This window comes from Bos grunniens, chromosome 22 (genome assembly GCF_055505025.1).
Source record: "Bos grunniens cultivar Pamir isolate PY7600 chromosome 22, Bosgru_T2T1.0, whole genome shotgun sequence".
In the NCBI taxonomy this organism is placed as follows: Eukaryota; Metazoa; Chordata; class Mammalia; order Artiodactyla; family Bovidae; genus Bos; species Bos grunniens.
The window spans coordinates 59385739-59401206 of NC_141186.1; the positions used below are offsets into that span (position 1 = coordinate 59385739).

General features: G+C 59.0%; 1 protein-coding gene and 1 long non-coding RNA gene across 2 annotated transcripts in view; one reads left to right on the forward strand and one right to left on the reverse strand.

Annotated features, from left to right (window-relative positions):
- Positions 1–950: 950 nt before the first annotated feature.
- Positions 951–15468, forward strand: part of EFCC1 (EF-hand and coiled-coil domain containing 1) — a 34644-nt gene continuing 20126 nt past the window's right edge. Inside the window, exons 1-4 of the mRNA XM_086365478.1 lie at positions 951–1046; positions 4039–4120; positions 4577–5379; positions 6783–7066. Coding sequence (XP_086221604.1) covers positions 951–1046; positions 4039–4120; positions 4577–5379; positions 6783–7066 — 1265 coding nt within the window. The remainder of the gene's footprint in view (positions 1047–4038; positions 4121–4576; positions 5380–6782; positions 7067–15468) is intronic.
- LOC147348752 (uncharacterized) lies at positions 980–4587 on the reverse strand. The gene is made up of 3 exons (XR_015151916.1): positions 4328–4587; positions 2717–3724; positions 980–1258 (listed from the first exon to the last, which is right to left on the reverse strand). It is a non-coding gene; the product is annotated as an uncharacterized LOC147348752 (long non-coding RNA).

Below are 15468 nucleotides of genomic sequence, written 5' to 3' on the forward strand. Positions count from 1 at the left end.
GAGTCTTCAACACCACAGTTCAAAAGTACCAATTCTTTGGTGCCCAGCTTTCTTTATAGTCCAACTCACATCCATACATGACTACTGGAAAAACCATGGCTTTGACTAGATGGACCTTTGTTGGCAAAGTAACGTCTCTGCTTTTTCATATGCTGTCTAGGTTGGTCACACGGTTTGTGGGACCTTATTTCCCTGACCACGGATTGAAGCTGGGCCCCTGGCAGTGGAAGCACCGAGTCTTAGCCACTCACTGGACGACGGGGGAATTGCCTCCGGCCCATTTCTTTTCGTTTATTTATTTGGGGCTGTGCTATTTCTCTGTTGCTGCGCGAGCTTTCTGTAGTTGTGGTGAGTGGGGCTGTAGTGCACCAGCTGCTCACTGCGGTGGCTTCTCTTGTGGAGCACAGGCTTTAGAGCGCAGACTTCAGTGGCTGCAGCGCTCAGGAGTTGTGGCATGGAGGCTTAGTTGCTCTGAGACACGTGGGATCCTCCCAGATCAGGGTTCCAACCTGTGTCTCCTGCATCGGCAGGGGGAAACTTAACCACTGGGCCACCAGGAAAGTCCAGGGTCCATTTTTAATAGAAGTAAAACGATGTCTAAACACTCAGCTAATGCCCCCAACCAAGACTCTTAAAAATGTAAAAGCTTCAACACCAGAAACGACAGCTCTCAGACAATTCCAGATGCTCCAGGGGACTGGGCAGGATGATGCACACTTTCTGACAAACAGCTTGACGACATCAAGGGCTTGTAAAGTGTCCACGCCCCTCGGCTGGGCAATAAGTCGCCCCGGAGACAGAGCCAACTGTTGACAGTGTTGCTGGAATGGAGAGAGACCACCGCAATGTCCACCTCCTGGGTCAGTCCTAAGCGGGCGCGTGGACCAGCCTTCGAGAAGAATGCTGCCCGGGAATGCTAATGATGGCAGAGCCACTTAGCAAGATGGCTGATGTGCAAAGAAAGAGCCCGACAGCAGCATCCCAACTCATTTCTTTATGTCAAGTTTAAGGAGGTACAACTGAAACGTCCCGTAAAATTCACCCTTGTAAGTGCTTTGATTGACGTATAACAGTCATGTATTAATAACTTCCACGCCAATGAAGACAGAATATCCCGTCACTCCCACAGCTCTTTCATGCCCAAATGCATGGAAAACATCTGAAAACAATGCATCAGAAGAGCTCTGTTCTTCTCTTGTTGTTGGCGCCATGGGGGATGTTTTTGCTTTTGAGCATTTTTCTGGGCTGTTTGAAGACCCTGTGAACAACATACTATTTGGAACGGCTCAAACAATACTGAGCTGACTTCAGAAACCTCGCTCCTCTCCGAGGGCCTCTCCCGCCCACAGACACTCGCCCATCCCCCAGCCCAGACAAAAGCGCAGAAGACTTCCGAGTTTGCTCACTTGGAATCTGAAACAAAAACCGGAATGATTTCAGAGGCGCCTGGTAACACAGCCCCACAGACAGACAGGCCTGACAGCCCCCCATTATCACCCCACACTCCCCTGCCCCCGCGGAGCTGCGGGGGGCGGAGGCCAGGCGCCGGCTCCAGGCAAGATATTTAAAGGCTTTGAATACTGACCGCTGAAAGGATTCCCTCCCCAAAAGCAGTCGCCAGCTGCAGCGACAGGGTCATCGGCCCTCAGCATTAACATGAGACTGAGTCAGATTCGTCTTCAAGATGCAGCTCAGAAGTTCAAGCCAGGTTCCAGACTCAGCGTTCTAAAGGCACACAGCAACCCCTTGGGCAGTGGGACTCCCAGCCTAGAAGTTTCTACGGCCCAGATAGGGGGTCCAACCAATCACCAACATTTGGAATCTCGCAGACTCCATCATCCCTGGGCAGAAGGATGCTCCGATTCCAGACATGCCCGTGATTTCCTTCTGAAGCAGCGTGTTCACGTCTACAAAAGTGTGTTCCAGGAAAACAACGTAACTAGTGCCTACTTAACGCCAGGCCCTGTGTGGGCCCGGGGCCACACCGGACCTCTGGCCTGTGAACCTCAGCCCTCGAGGCAGGCCTGCAAATAAATGGCAACGGTTGCTTTTAAAACACAAATTAAAGGGACTTCCTTGGCGGTCCCCTGGTTAAGACACTGCACTTCCACTGCAGGGAGCATGGCTTCGATCCCTGTTTGGGAAACTAAGGTCCTAAATACCTCTCGGTGTGGCCAAAAAAAAGAGAGAAAAATCAAAATTAAACACTTTAAATCCTCTATAGGCAAAGAAAGCATGTGGAGGGCCACTCACCACACCGTGCCCAGAGGCAGCCATGGGGAGGCAGCTGAGATGGGAGCTGGAGGTCATCACTCAGTGTCCCCAACACCAAACCCAGTGGACAGATAGGCACACGTCCCTACCCTCGTGGCTGACAGCGTCTGTCATACAGGCAGACAGACTGACACGCCAGGCTAGAGAGTCTGTTAGGGGTGCAGAGGGCTCGTCACCGAAGGCCTGGCAGAGGAGATGACTTTGGCACAAGGGACTTGGAGGTGAGGGGGCAGGCTCTAAGCACCTGGGAGAGGCAGATGCAAAAGCCCCGAGGTGAGTCAGAAGGACCGCAAGGAGGTCAGTGAGGGAGGCGGTGCAGGAGGCGAGGCCGGGAGGGCACAGGGGGCGCAGAGGTGCAGCCAAATACATACATGCAAAGGTAAAACGCTGTGATGACAGTTCTGTGCTCTATAAATATGCCAGAAGCCATTTGTTTATATACCTTAAATGGGTGAACTCTGTGGGCTGTAAATGGTAAAGAAAGTCTTTCCCCCTAAAAAAGAAAAGAAAAGAAGCAAATACACCGCCCTGTGAAAAAGGAAGATGTTACAGTGAAAGCCAAATGCCTCCAACCCCTGGAGACAACCACGGAATCTGCTTGCCACCCCTCCGTAGTTTTCTACTCGCTCACACGCACGTCCGCGCTGAAAAGACTTGGCACCGCTTGGTGCGGGTTCGTTGTGACATCGGGCTTACGTTGTATGCAACGTGCTACAGCTCGCTTCTCCCCTCATCCTCGTTTGGTTGTTCATCCTGGGTAGGGCGGTGTCTCCAGTCTCTCACTATCATGAACAACAGAGCAATGAACACCCTGCGTGTGTGTTTTTCTAAGGTAGAGACCAAGACGTGGAGCTGATGTAAAACGTTTTGTTGTCGTTTAACAACAAAACTAAAAACTGTTGTTGTTTAGTTGCTAAGTCGTGTCCATCTCTCTGCGACCCCATGGACTGTGGCCCGACAGGCTCCTCTGTCCGTGGGATTCTCCAGGCAGGGATACTGGAGTGGGCTGCCATTTCCTCCTCCAGGGCATCTTCCTGACCCAGGGATCGAACCCACGCTGCCTGCATTGGCAGGTGGATTCTTTACCACTGCGCCACCAGGGAACTGCTACTACTTTAATCATTTCTTTTAATGCACATACAAAACATTTTAGGTTGAGAAGGAGCACCTAACTCTTCCTGGCAGAGACACATGGTGGGCAAAGTCGTCAAGAATGGATAGAAATTTGCCCAACTGACAAAGTGCGCATTCTGGGGTACTGCACAGAGGAGACAGACGCTGGTGCTTTTTCAAACTCCAGGATTTGACGTCTGAATTCCTAGAGCTGTACATGAGGCCAGATGCTGCCCATCTTAGCCTCGGACAGCTGAAGAAATCTGCTTCTTGTTCCCTCGAGGCTGGAAGACGCTTCCCATGGCAGATATCAGACTAGGACATGTCTCCACCTCTCCTGAGCGAAAAAAGAAAAGAAAAGAAAAACAGGAAAGCAGCCTTACTTTACCTGGGAGGCTGACTTTTATCCTCCAGAAAGGTGTTCTAGTGCATCAGAGAAAATGTCTGGCCAGACAGCTACCTGATTGGCTAACCCCCCAGCTCCTTGCTCAACGGTTCTGGTTACAGGGCCAGCTCACCATTATTTAGCACAACCGGCTGGGAAGAAAGAAGACCTCAGCTTTCCTACCCCGCCTCCCGCCCCAACACACCCAGAGCTTAGAGAGCAAGGTTCTGGTTCCGATGGGTTTCTATCCACCGGGACCGCCCTAGGGCATCCCCTTCTCCAGGTTGGTTTTCCTCGGCTCATTACCACGCGAGGGCCGTGCCCCCGCCCTGGTGGAGCTAGAAGGCGGTTTGGGGACCCAGTAGGTGACTTGAAGGTGCTTCCCCGCACTTTCGGGGGTATGGTGGTCCAGGCGAGCTCGCCGGACTCTCCTGGATTTCCAACTAGAAGGGTTGGAGGGGCGCGTGGGCGTGGGGACACGCCCCCAGCAAGAGAACCAGGCCGCCACCCTCCAGCGCCCCCCAGCTTCCATCCCGCACCCACGCCCACCCCTACCTGGGGCACACTCTGAACAAGGAGGGAGTTGAAAGACGACAGACCCCCGGAGTGGGAAGAGAAGAGGAGGCGCCAGGAACGCCCCGGGAGCGATAAGGGGTCGCCGAGATCGGGAGAGAGGCCATGCGGTGGCAGCCCCACGGGGACCTCGGGGCCTCTGGGTCCCCTTCCCCAGCCCCCGCGAAGCCCACCCGGGTAAACACAGCGCCGCCGCTAGACGCCGCCGGTTCCGCTCCAGCCGCCGCTAAGCCCCTCCTTTCGAGAAAGCCGGGGGCCGCCCCTGGAAGTGGTGGGCGGAGGGACCGGAGGAGGGGCGCTCAGCAGCGCTGGAGCCCAGCGGCCCGGGCGCGGAAGCCGGCATGGAAGGCGCGGCGAGTGACCCGTACCGGCGGCCGGCGCGGCGCACGCAGTGGCTCCTGAGCGCCCTGGCGCACCACTACGGGCTGGACCGCGGCGTGGAGAACGAGATCGTGGTGCTGGCCACCGGCCTGGACCAGTATCTGCAGGAGGTCTTCCACCACCTGGACAGCCGAGGGGCCGGCCGCTTGCCCCGCGCCGACTTCCGCGCGCTCTGCGCGGTGCTGGGACTGCGCTTCGAGGGGGCTGCAGCCCCCGGGGAGGCCTCCGGAGATACGGCCGCCGGAGACACGAACTCTGGGGACGTGATCTCGGGGGACGCGGCCGCTGGGGAGGCCGCCGAATGGGACGAGGATGCCGAGGAGGAGGCGCGCCTGGCGCTGCGCGCGGAGCCGCCCGAGCTCACCTTCCGCCAGTTCCACGCGCGCCTCTGCGGCTACTTCGGCACCCGCGCCGGGCCCCGTCTGCCCCGCGGCGCTCTGAGCGAGCACATCGAGACGCAGATCCGCCTGCGCCGCCCGCGCCGTCGCCGCCGCCGAGCTGCCCGCCCGCCCGGCCCCGACGGCGGCCCCGACGGCGGCCCCGACGGCGAGCGCTTGGCGCGGCTGGAGGAGGAAAACAGCAGCCTGCGCGAGCTGGTGGAGGACCTGCGGGCCGCGCTGCAGAGCAGTGACGCGCGCTGCCTGGCGCTGCAGGTGCGCCCGCAGCCGGGGCGGAAGGGGGTGGGCGGGTAAGGACGGGACCCCTGCGACTGCGGCGGACTGACAGCCCCTCCTGGGCAGGAGGGGACGAGCAGGGGGCAGCCCGCCTGGCTTGAGCCTACTTGCTGTCCAGCCGCTCCACCCGCTCGGGGCCTCTCTCCTACTCACATTGCCCATTCCATCCCCAAACCCCAGTCCCACTGAGGAAACCATCCCCAGCCGCACCCGTCTCCTCTTGCGCTCTGATCCAGGCCCGGACGCTTCCTGGAAACCCGGACGGGCTCACATAGGCCTCTAGAGGCTTCGGGGAGGCCTAGGAGATAAGGTGTGAGGAAGACTCTGTCCCGCCCTTTAGGAGCTCCCTGCCTAAAGGGGCCTACCGGCAGCTCTGTGCAGTCGCTCAACAGACATTGCAGGGCCTGCCTCGGGGCCTGGCCTCCGTCCCCGGTGCTAAATACTGTCACACCGTGTCACACCCCACAGCGCTGTGGGGGCCAGGTGCCGAGAGAGGCACAGACCCAGGGCAGCGTCTGCGATTCAGTCAGCAAGCACTTGAGCACCAGCCTTGTGCCAAAGGGCACGACAAGAGGTGCGGGATCAGACGAGGCCCAGAACAGCCTCTGAGGGAGCTGCCTGCTCCCCACGTGCCCGGGCACAGCCCCGAGGGGTAGGGAGAGGCCCAGAAGCGCCCAGGGGTCCAGGGGCAGATTTTAGTGGCCAAGGCAAGGGCCGCGCCCGCGGGCATCCCAGAAGCAAAGCCTGGGGCGGGAAGTTACTCTAAGATCGATGGTCCAGGATCATTCGTTCTTTAAGGCTTTGCTGCTGCTGCTGCTAAGTCGCTTCAGTCGTGTCCGACTCTGTGCGACTCTATGGACAGCAGCCCTCCAGGCTCCACTGTCCACAGGATTCTCCAGGCAAGAATATCGGAGTAGGTTGCCATTTTCCTTCTCCCTTCTTTAAGTCTTTACTGAACACCTACTGTGTGCCAGGCCTATTTTAGGCGCCTGAAGGCACAGCCATAAACAGCAGAAGGAAACCTCGCCCTTAAGGAGCCGCTGCCTAGCAGCTAGGAGTGGGCAGGGCCGGAAAGATGCACCTGAGGCCAGGCAGAGAGGACCACCTCTGTGGGCTGGAGGCGGAGTGCCCCAGGGGCAGGAGGTGGGTGGAGAAGAGTCTGGGGACTCCCTGGAACCGCGCCAAGAACAGAGCGCGAGCTTCGAGCCTCGCTCGCCCACGTCCATTACCCGGGGGCACCCGTTACCACGGGACGCGAGCTCCCGTCTTAGCAGAGTTAGGGCGAGCTCACATGGCCCCGGTGGGTTTGCTCTCGCGCTCTGGGCCGGGTCGGGGTCCCGCGCGAGGCGCTTACCACCCGCCCTGCCGCCCTGTCCCGGCAGGTCGGCCTCTGGAAGAGCCAGGCGGGCGCCCAGGAGGCGGCGCGCGGCGAGCCCGAGGCGGCGGCGCGGGAGCTGCGGCAGGCGCGGGGCGCGCTGGCGGCGGCCGAGGCCCAAGCGGGGCGGCTGCGCCGGGGCCAGGCCGAGGTGCGGCGGCGCGCGGAGGAGGCCCGGGCGGCGGTGCTCCGCAGCCTGGGGCGCGTCCGCGAGCTCGAGGCGCTGGCGCGCCAGATGCCCGGCCTGCAGCGCGGGCTGCGGCTGCTGGAGGGCGAGCTGCGGCGCTACAGGTGAGCGGGGGGCTGGGGTCGGGGATCCCCTCCCGTTCTCTGGGCTTTCCTCTTCCCCACTCGTTCTCATGGTTCCCTGTTGTTCACGTGTTCATGGATCCACTCATCCATCCATCCATGGCCAGGTTCACCCATCAAGTCCCTGTATTTGCCTAGTCATGGGATGGGCAGGTAATAGGACATGTATATTCATGTTTGTTTTGACTGATCAGTGCGGTACTATGATGGTAACAGCTGAGGGTTCCTGAGCACCTAAGATGGGCCGGCCTCTGAGCACTCAGGTGATTTAACTCACTGAGTCCTCCCAGCCACCAGCCCTGGGAGGCAGGTACCATGATGTCCCCCTTCTCCAGGTGAGGAAACAGACGGGCCGGACTCCTTGTGCTAGGTCCACCGAGGCGGGACACTGGGCTTGGAACCAAGGTTCAAATCCTGGCAGGACCTCTGACGACGTGACACCTTGGGAAAGTCACTGGCCCCCTCCGAGTCCCTGTTTCCTCTTGGGTGGAATGGAGACTGCGGTTCCTGCCTACCCGCGTGGCTGTGAAGATGCCGTGAGGCCCTGCCTGGTTCATTTAGGTGCTCAGTGAACAGAGCTCCCACCGTTTCCAATTCCAAGGCGCCCGGGTTGCCTCCCCCATATACTGAGCAGCGGCTCTGTGCAGCAGCTGTGTGAGGCTGCGGGGGGTGGCGTGGGGGGCAGGCGGGCACTGTGAACCGACGTTCTGGAATCCTTGCCCTGCGCGGCACCGGAAGACCTGAGAGAGAAGGAGGGCGCTGGGGGCGGGGTTACCTGGCGAGATGCGAGATGGGCCAGGGACGGGAGGAGGGGACAGTGCTCCAGAAAACGGAAAGCGCACAGGCAGGAGGGACCTGGGCCCCGGCCAGAAACGAAGAGCAGCTGGAGGCGTGGAGCGGGAGAGGCGGGCAGGGACCGGGCCAACCAAGGTCACGGCGAGGACGTCAGCCTTTCCCTCGGGACAGCATGAAGCCGTGGAGGCTTCACTGGGGCTGCTGTCCGCCTCCAGTGCGAAAGGAAGCTGGTCTGGCCCGGACTGGCGGGCGGGGCAGCCAGAAGGGGTGGCTTTGAACCTAGTTCCTCACCGGGCGGACCGTGTCCTTGAGTTCTGAGGTGCTCTCAGTGGGGACACGAAAAAGCATAATGCTGGAGGGAAGAGGCCCACTCTGGGCTAGCCTCCTGCAGCTCCAAATGTTTGGACGGTCACTTCCTGTTTGCAGAACTGATCAGCTGGGGAGCAGGGCCAGTTGGCTTAAGGCCCGTGTCCAGCCTTGGATCTTTCTCCAAGAAGAGAAGTAAAGGGTCTCTTCTTTCTTTTGACCAAAAGTAACTGTCCTTTACAGCATGGTTGTAAAAGTAACTCCAAACATTCATATAGCTCTTTACAGGGCAAAACGTGGATCCACAGCCAATGCGTAAGTTAATCATCTCAAGACTGTGCAAGGGAGCGGTTCTGCCCCATCTTATAAACTGTGGGAAGTGAGGTTCTGAGAAGTTAAGTGACATACCCAGGGCCACACGGCCGGAAAGCGGAGAAGGAAGGTCTGTCTGCCCCACAGCCCGTGTTCTTTCTTTATTTCCACTCACCTTCTCTGCTGTTGGCTCATGGTTACAAGATGGCTGCTGCGGCTCCAGACCCCATGTCTGCTATCCAGGCACGAGACGGGCCAGTGACATTGAGGGCAAGAAGGCTTTCTGCTAGTGAGCTTTGCCTTGATATTCAGGGAGAGCCCTCCCAACCCCGCTTCTCCCTCTGGAACTTGTACCTCCTGCCACTTGGCCAGAACTGCATCATGTGGCTGCCTCTACCTGCAAGAGAGTCAGGTAATACTGATATCTGAAACAAAACTGGGACTCCTGGTTCTATCCCTGGGTCAGGAAGATCCCCTGGAGAAGGAAATGGCAACCCACTCCCATATTCTTGCCTGGAGAATTCCACTGACAGAGGAACCTGGTGGGCTACAGTCCATGGGGTCGCAAGAGTTGGACACGACTTAGCAACCAAACCACCACCTTAGGAAGGGAAAAGAGAACAGATACTGCAGAGGCTCCAAAGGCTACGCCCAGTGAATGAGGAAACCAGGGCAGACAGTGGCCCTCCTGTGGTGGTGAGGTGGTGGCTGCCACTTACTTCCCGGCCCTAAGCCTGGCCCAGCCCCGGAGCAGGCCTTCTCTGTCTGTCTTCTCTAGTCAGAGTTTGCAGATTTGCAGGCTGACGTGCCCCCAACGCTTTCTGTCTTTGAAGAAAGGAAAGGGAAGGGGACAGAACAGCCAAGAACACTAGTCACAAAACCAAGCTCGAGGGACCCAGGACTCAGCTGAGCTTCCCGACTCCATACCAGACTCCTTCCCCTGCAAAGCCCCTCCTCAGGAGGAACTGCTCTGAGTTCTTTCTAGAAGTCAGGCCTTCACCTCCCTTCCCAGGCCTTGCCCTGTCTCTCAGGGAAGCCGCCCCCTCTCATCTCTCTGGCGTTGCTGTAACCCCAGCCCGTCCAGTTCTCCCCGTCATGATGGGGATGGCTGCCCTGAGCCCAGCTTTGATAGAAGTCAGGACCCTGGAGGGTCCCCTGATCGCAGTGGGAAGGTGTCCCCTCTCTGCCCTCACCAGGGCCTGACTCTGGGCTGCTTTCTAGACGCGTTTCTTAGCTCAGGGCTTCTCACTGCACAGCTGGTGAGAAACTGGGCCCCACACCTTGGGCAGCATCCCGAAGCAGTTGGTGGGGTTTTCTCGCCTCTGACCGTGGATGAGACGGCCCCTGTGCCACCTGGGCCTCAGACCCCCAGTCCTGACCCCTCGGGGGCATTTCAGCGCCACCTCCCGCTCTGCACACAAGCGGGGCATCTTACCTTCTAATCTGTGACCTTGGCTCTGCATTCCCCAGCACTCTGTGTTTTTGAAGATAGACAGGGCACTTCCCAGAGCACCTCCATCCACCGTCTTGACTAGGAACCCAGGAGAACAGACAGGAGGTATTTGAGCCATTGGAGACACTCATGTATTCGTCCCACATTTCCTAACCACCTTCCACGGACAAAGCCCTGTGCGGATACGTTGGGCACACAGAACGGACGCGGGCATGCCCACTGCCCTCTGAGGGCCCCTGGGGCTGAGCAGAGCAGGCCATGAACTTGCAGACGGGGACACACTTGTGCTTTGTGCACAGGGTCCCAAGGGAGCGACCGCTGCTTGCGGAACCATGAGGGTCCTGGATCTCACACAGGAATCCGGCACATCAACGCAGTCCACAGCCTCCTGGAGCTCAGCCAGCCGGCCCACCTGCAGAGAAGGACTTCGGGGCCCATCACGGCCCCGTCAACCTCGGGGCTCCTGCTGCCCACAGCTGCCCTCCTCAGGCTCACTTGTCCCAGACAGCAGACTCGGCTCCTCCAAATCCCACAAGACAGTCCCTCCCCACGGCACTCGTGTGAGCAGAGCAAGCACGACTGATGATCCTGGGGGGAAGACGCGGGTTACGATGCAGTGATGCAGTTTCACAAGGAATGTTTAACACCATGATTTATACGATGCCGTTTAGCCCTCCATCTGGATACAGCGTTTCCCTCTCACTCCTCCCAAGCTATCCCCAAACGTTCTCCAGCTTTCTCTCCTCGTCTCTTTCCATCAGCCAGGTCTCTTAATGAGTGCCAGAAAGCCTGACTCCCTTAAAAAAGAAGCTGGCTTTTACTAAAGTTTAGGCGATGCCAGCTTCAGGCATGGCTGGATCCAGGTACTCAATGTCACCAGGATACGGAAGCTCTGGGCTTCACTCCCAGGCGTTTGAGGCATTGACATCTACAAAGCTCCAAGTCCAGTAGAAAGAGCATCTCTTGTCTGAGTTAGCCTGCTGAAGTGCCAGGCTGAGCCTCAATGGACCAACTTGGAAGCATGTTCATCCCTGAACCCACCAGGAGTCAGGATCATGTGATGCTCTGACTGGCCAAACCATGGTGACTGACCTACCGAACGTACATGTACCCACAGTGAACCCTGCCGAACTCTGGGTCTGAGCTCCTCCCAGGAGAATCACAGAAGTGCACGTCCCAGAAATGTTGAATAACACACACCCCAGAGTCGCTCTTCCAGGCCGCTGAACGCTTCGCGGTGTTTGGGGGCACTCTGCATCCTCCCCGACCTCCCTGTCCTGTGCCTCAAAAGTTGCAGGGAGGACGGGCCAATCAGCCCAATAAGGATGGGCTTATAACCGGTCTCCGGGCCCAGCCCGTGAACCCTGCGAGGAAGCAGGACGGCTTGAGGTTCTTAGGCCAGCACCCAGCCCAGGGCCCCGAGGAAGACAATGAATGAGCAAGTGTCGGGACCAACGGGCGTGTGGACGGAAGCAGCCTCGGGAACGTCTCAGCAGCAAGGGCATGGGCGTCCAGTGCCGGGCGGGCACCGAGCCGTCCCGGGGCCTGACCCTGCTTCCAGCGGAGCCGCCCACCACTCGGTGACCACGGATTCTCTCGAAGCCTCGAGTCTCAGCCACCTGTCTGCCCGCTGCCCCTGCCCTGCGCTGTCGAGGAGAAGCTGGCCCTTTAAGACACCTGGCCAGGCAGCCTGGGGCTGGCACTGCTGGGCAGGGGGAGGGGGGTGCGCTCCGCCTTCAGAAAGAGACCAAAAAGCCAGCTCAGCTGGAGCTGAAGAAAGGGCCACCCGGCCTCCTCTGTGGCTTTGTTGTGTTTGCCGGGAAGGATGAAAAGACTGGGGTGTGGGGTGGAGACGGAGGGAGGCAGGGCCGCCCACTGGGCCGCCCTCCACAAAGATGAGGGCTTTGCGGGCCACTGCCTTTCTCCCTCCCGCCCAACCAGGGCAGCTGGGCCTGGGGGGCTTGGGGGCAACGTCAGGGGGTCAGGAGGGAGGCAGACGGGTGGGGGGCCTGCAGCAGGGCAGGGGGCCATCTGGGGCAGAGCGGGGATGCAGCTCCCAGTATCCTGAGAAACCAGCGTGTGGGTGGCCGCTCGTGGGAACCAAGGCCTTTCCCGGGGACAATACCCCAGCTCACAAAGGGCCAGTGCTGGCCTGGCGCCTGCCCCACTGGACCACCCCGGGCCGAGCCGCAGAGGGGTTTCAGGGCGGGGGGGCAGGCTTGGGAGGCCCAGCTGGGCCTAGACTTGAATCCCAGCTTTCCCAGACGCTTACACGGGCCCGTGAGCTGGTCCCTGCCCTCTGTGAGCCTCCCTTTCCTCGCTGTGAAGTGGGGGTGGGACCCCGCGCCCTCAGTGAGGTGGGGGCAGGGCGGTGCAGACTGGGGGTGCAGCTCTGGGGCGCTGACCTGTGTGCATCATTCTTGCCGCTGCGAGCCTCCGTATCCTCATCGGTAAAACAGGGCAAGAAGAGTAACTATTCTGACACCTGCTTCACAGGGAATTTGAAGATAAGGTGCCAATACATAGGAAGCACCTGGAGTGCTGCTGAGCGCTGAGAAGATCCTTGATAAAGTCGAAGATGACTTTTGTATCTGTCCCTTCTCAGAGCATCCCCCATAAACAGTAACGGTAATGGGAGTCGGTGTTGTTGACAGGAACCGGAGGCCGGGCCTGGACAGAGTCTGGCCCCGGAGAGCCCGCTGTGCGTGGGGACCTCCACGGGCAGTGGGCAATGTCCACTGAGTGTCAGGGGCCTGCCGGAGTTGCCGAGTGTGGGCAAGCACAGAGGAGGCATGCGTGATGCCGGCCGGGGCATCTCTGGGGGAAAGCCGTCACTCGAGCTGGGTGCTGAAGGATGAACAGGAGTTTTCTCAGGCAGGGCTGATTCAGGTCACTGTGAGTGCAAACAAAGGCTCGGTGCCTCGAGGGAGCAGAGACAGACTGGCTGGCGGGTGTGAGGTGGGAAGTGGCAGAGAGGGTGCTGGGAGCGCGGGTGGGGGCGGTGAAAGGCCCTGAGCGCCGGGCTGAGGCACGAGGCCTTCGCCCCAGAGAACGAGCAAGACAAACAGGGAGCGAAGTGGCTGCTCTGAGCTGCACGGCGCCCCTTCAGGCTGTGGAGAGAGACGGGCAGACGGGGGACACGAGGCGAGGCCGGTGAGGGTGCTGTTTCTGGGTGCACCGCCCGAGAAGGGACGGGCCACCAGCCCACATCCCGAGGGCTCACCCGGAGCTGGGTGGAGCCTCTCCAGCCTGAGACGCTTCCTCTGCAGGGTAAAACAGACAGGAGAGCGGGAGGCAGCGGAAGCCTGGACAAGGGGAACCTTCCTCTGGGTGGAGGAGCCGGCAAGGGGTCACCCAGAGCGAGTCTTGGTGTCTTCCCGTCACGCTGGGTCGGAGAGCGGGTGTCACCCCGGTGCCAGCAGAGCGCTCCAATGACCCGTGGGTGTCAGGGCAACACGGGCCGGATGCTGAGCCGGGGCCTCGGGGGTCAGGGGAGTGCACACCATGCCTCGGGACTCACACACGGTCACGTTCACAGTCACAGACCCTGGGAGCCGAGCTCAGCAAAGGGTCCCACTGGGCACAGGCTGAGGAGGCGGCGGTCAGGCGACCGGCTCCTCCTGACTCCGGGGGTCCTGCTGGAGCACAAGAAGCCCTCAGTGGGCGGTTAAGTGAAAGTGTGGAAGTGTCAGTTGCTCACTCCAGTCCAACTCATGGCGACCCCACGGACCGTAGCCCGCCAGGCTCCTCTGTCCACGGGATTCTCCAGGCAAGAATCCTGGAGTGGGTTGCCATTTTCTCCTCCAGGGGATCTTCCTGACCCAGGGATCAAAGCCAGGTCTCTGCATTGCAAGCAGATTCTTTACAGTCGGAGCCACTAGGGAGGCCCCAAGTTGGGGGTTATCAGACTGCCTATTTAACTTCTATGCAGAGTACATCATGCGAAATGCTGGGCTGGGTAAAGCACAAGCTGGAATCAAGAATGCCAGGAGAAATATCAATAACCTCAGATACGCAGATGACACCACCCTTATGGCAGAAAGTGAAGAAGAACTGAAGAGCCTCTTAATGAAAGTGAAAGAGGAGAGTGAAAAGTTGGCTTAAAGCTCAACATTCAGAAAACTAAGATCATGGCACCCGGTCCCAACACTTCATGGGAAATAGATGAGGAAACAATGGAAACAGTGAGAGACTTTATTTCCTTGGGCTCCAAAATCACTGCGGATGGTGACTGCAGCCATGAAGTCAAAAGACACTTGCTCCTTGGAAGAAAAGCATGACCAACCTAGACAGCATATTAAAAAGCTGAGACGTTACTTTGCCAACAAAGGTCCGTCTGGTCAAAGCTTTTTGGTTTTTCCAGTGGTCGTGTGATGCATCTGCAGAGATGTCCCTCAGACATGTGGCCGTCACCACACTATTAAAGGCAGAAGGCAGGCGGACATCTGTCCTCTTCTACCCAGAAGAGCAAGGCCTGCCCCCAAAGCCACACGTGCACGGCCAAGTGAGAGCAGCAGCCCGGGCACGGCCCACGGGCAGGGAGCGGGGACGAGCAGAGACAGCGAGGGGGAGGAGCCGGCGACAGCATGCTGAGCTGTTTGATGGACAGTGTCCCCCAGAGACGTCAACCCCCAGGCAAATGCGTGTCCCCAGCTAGATTTCCTCAGGGCACAGCCTGGGCCCACACTTCCACTGACAGCCTAGGGTCTGGGTGGTGGGCTCCTGCCAGGAGAAGGGTCTTGATTAAAGCCAATGTATGCAGTAGTCACATACAGATGTGAGAGCTGAACCATAAAGAAGGCTGAGCACCGAAGAATGGATGCTTTTGAACTGTGGTGTTGGAGAAGACTCTTGAGAGTCCCTTGGACTGCAAGGAGATCCAACCAGTCCATCCTAAAGGAAATCAGTCCTGGATATTCATTGGAAGGACTGTTGCTGAAGCTGAAACTCTAATACTTTGGCCACCTGATGTGAAGAACTGATTCACTGGAAAAGACCCTGATGCTGGGAAAGATTGAGGGTAGGTGGAGAAGGGGACGACAGAGGAGGAGATGATCGGATGGCATCACCAACTCAATGGACATGAGTTTGGGCAAGCTCCGGGAGTTGGTGATGGACAGGGAGGCCTGGCGCGCGGCAGTCCATGGGGTTGCAGAGCCTGACACGCTTAGCGACAGAACAACAACAATCTAGGCAGTAAATGTGTCCTTCGGAAAAGGATGGCGATCTGGCCAAGGTCACGCAGGCAGTCAGGGCACAGCCCAGGCGGGACTCAGTCCTCAGGGGCCCAGGAGTCCCGGGCTCTCCTGCTTCCGTCGGGGTGGGGCCCGGGAACAGCCTCAGCTCTGTGCCTCTGGGGTTATGTTGGGGTGCTTTGTGACCCCATGTTCTGGAATCCTGCTTTTCCAGTTGCAGGCCAGGCGGGTGGCCTCAGGCATGCAGATGGGTGACAAGCCTACCATGTCATTGGTTCCCCAGGCCAGGGGCAGCCTCCCAGGCCCCGGGTGGCCTGACTGCC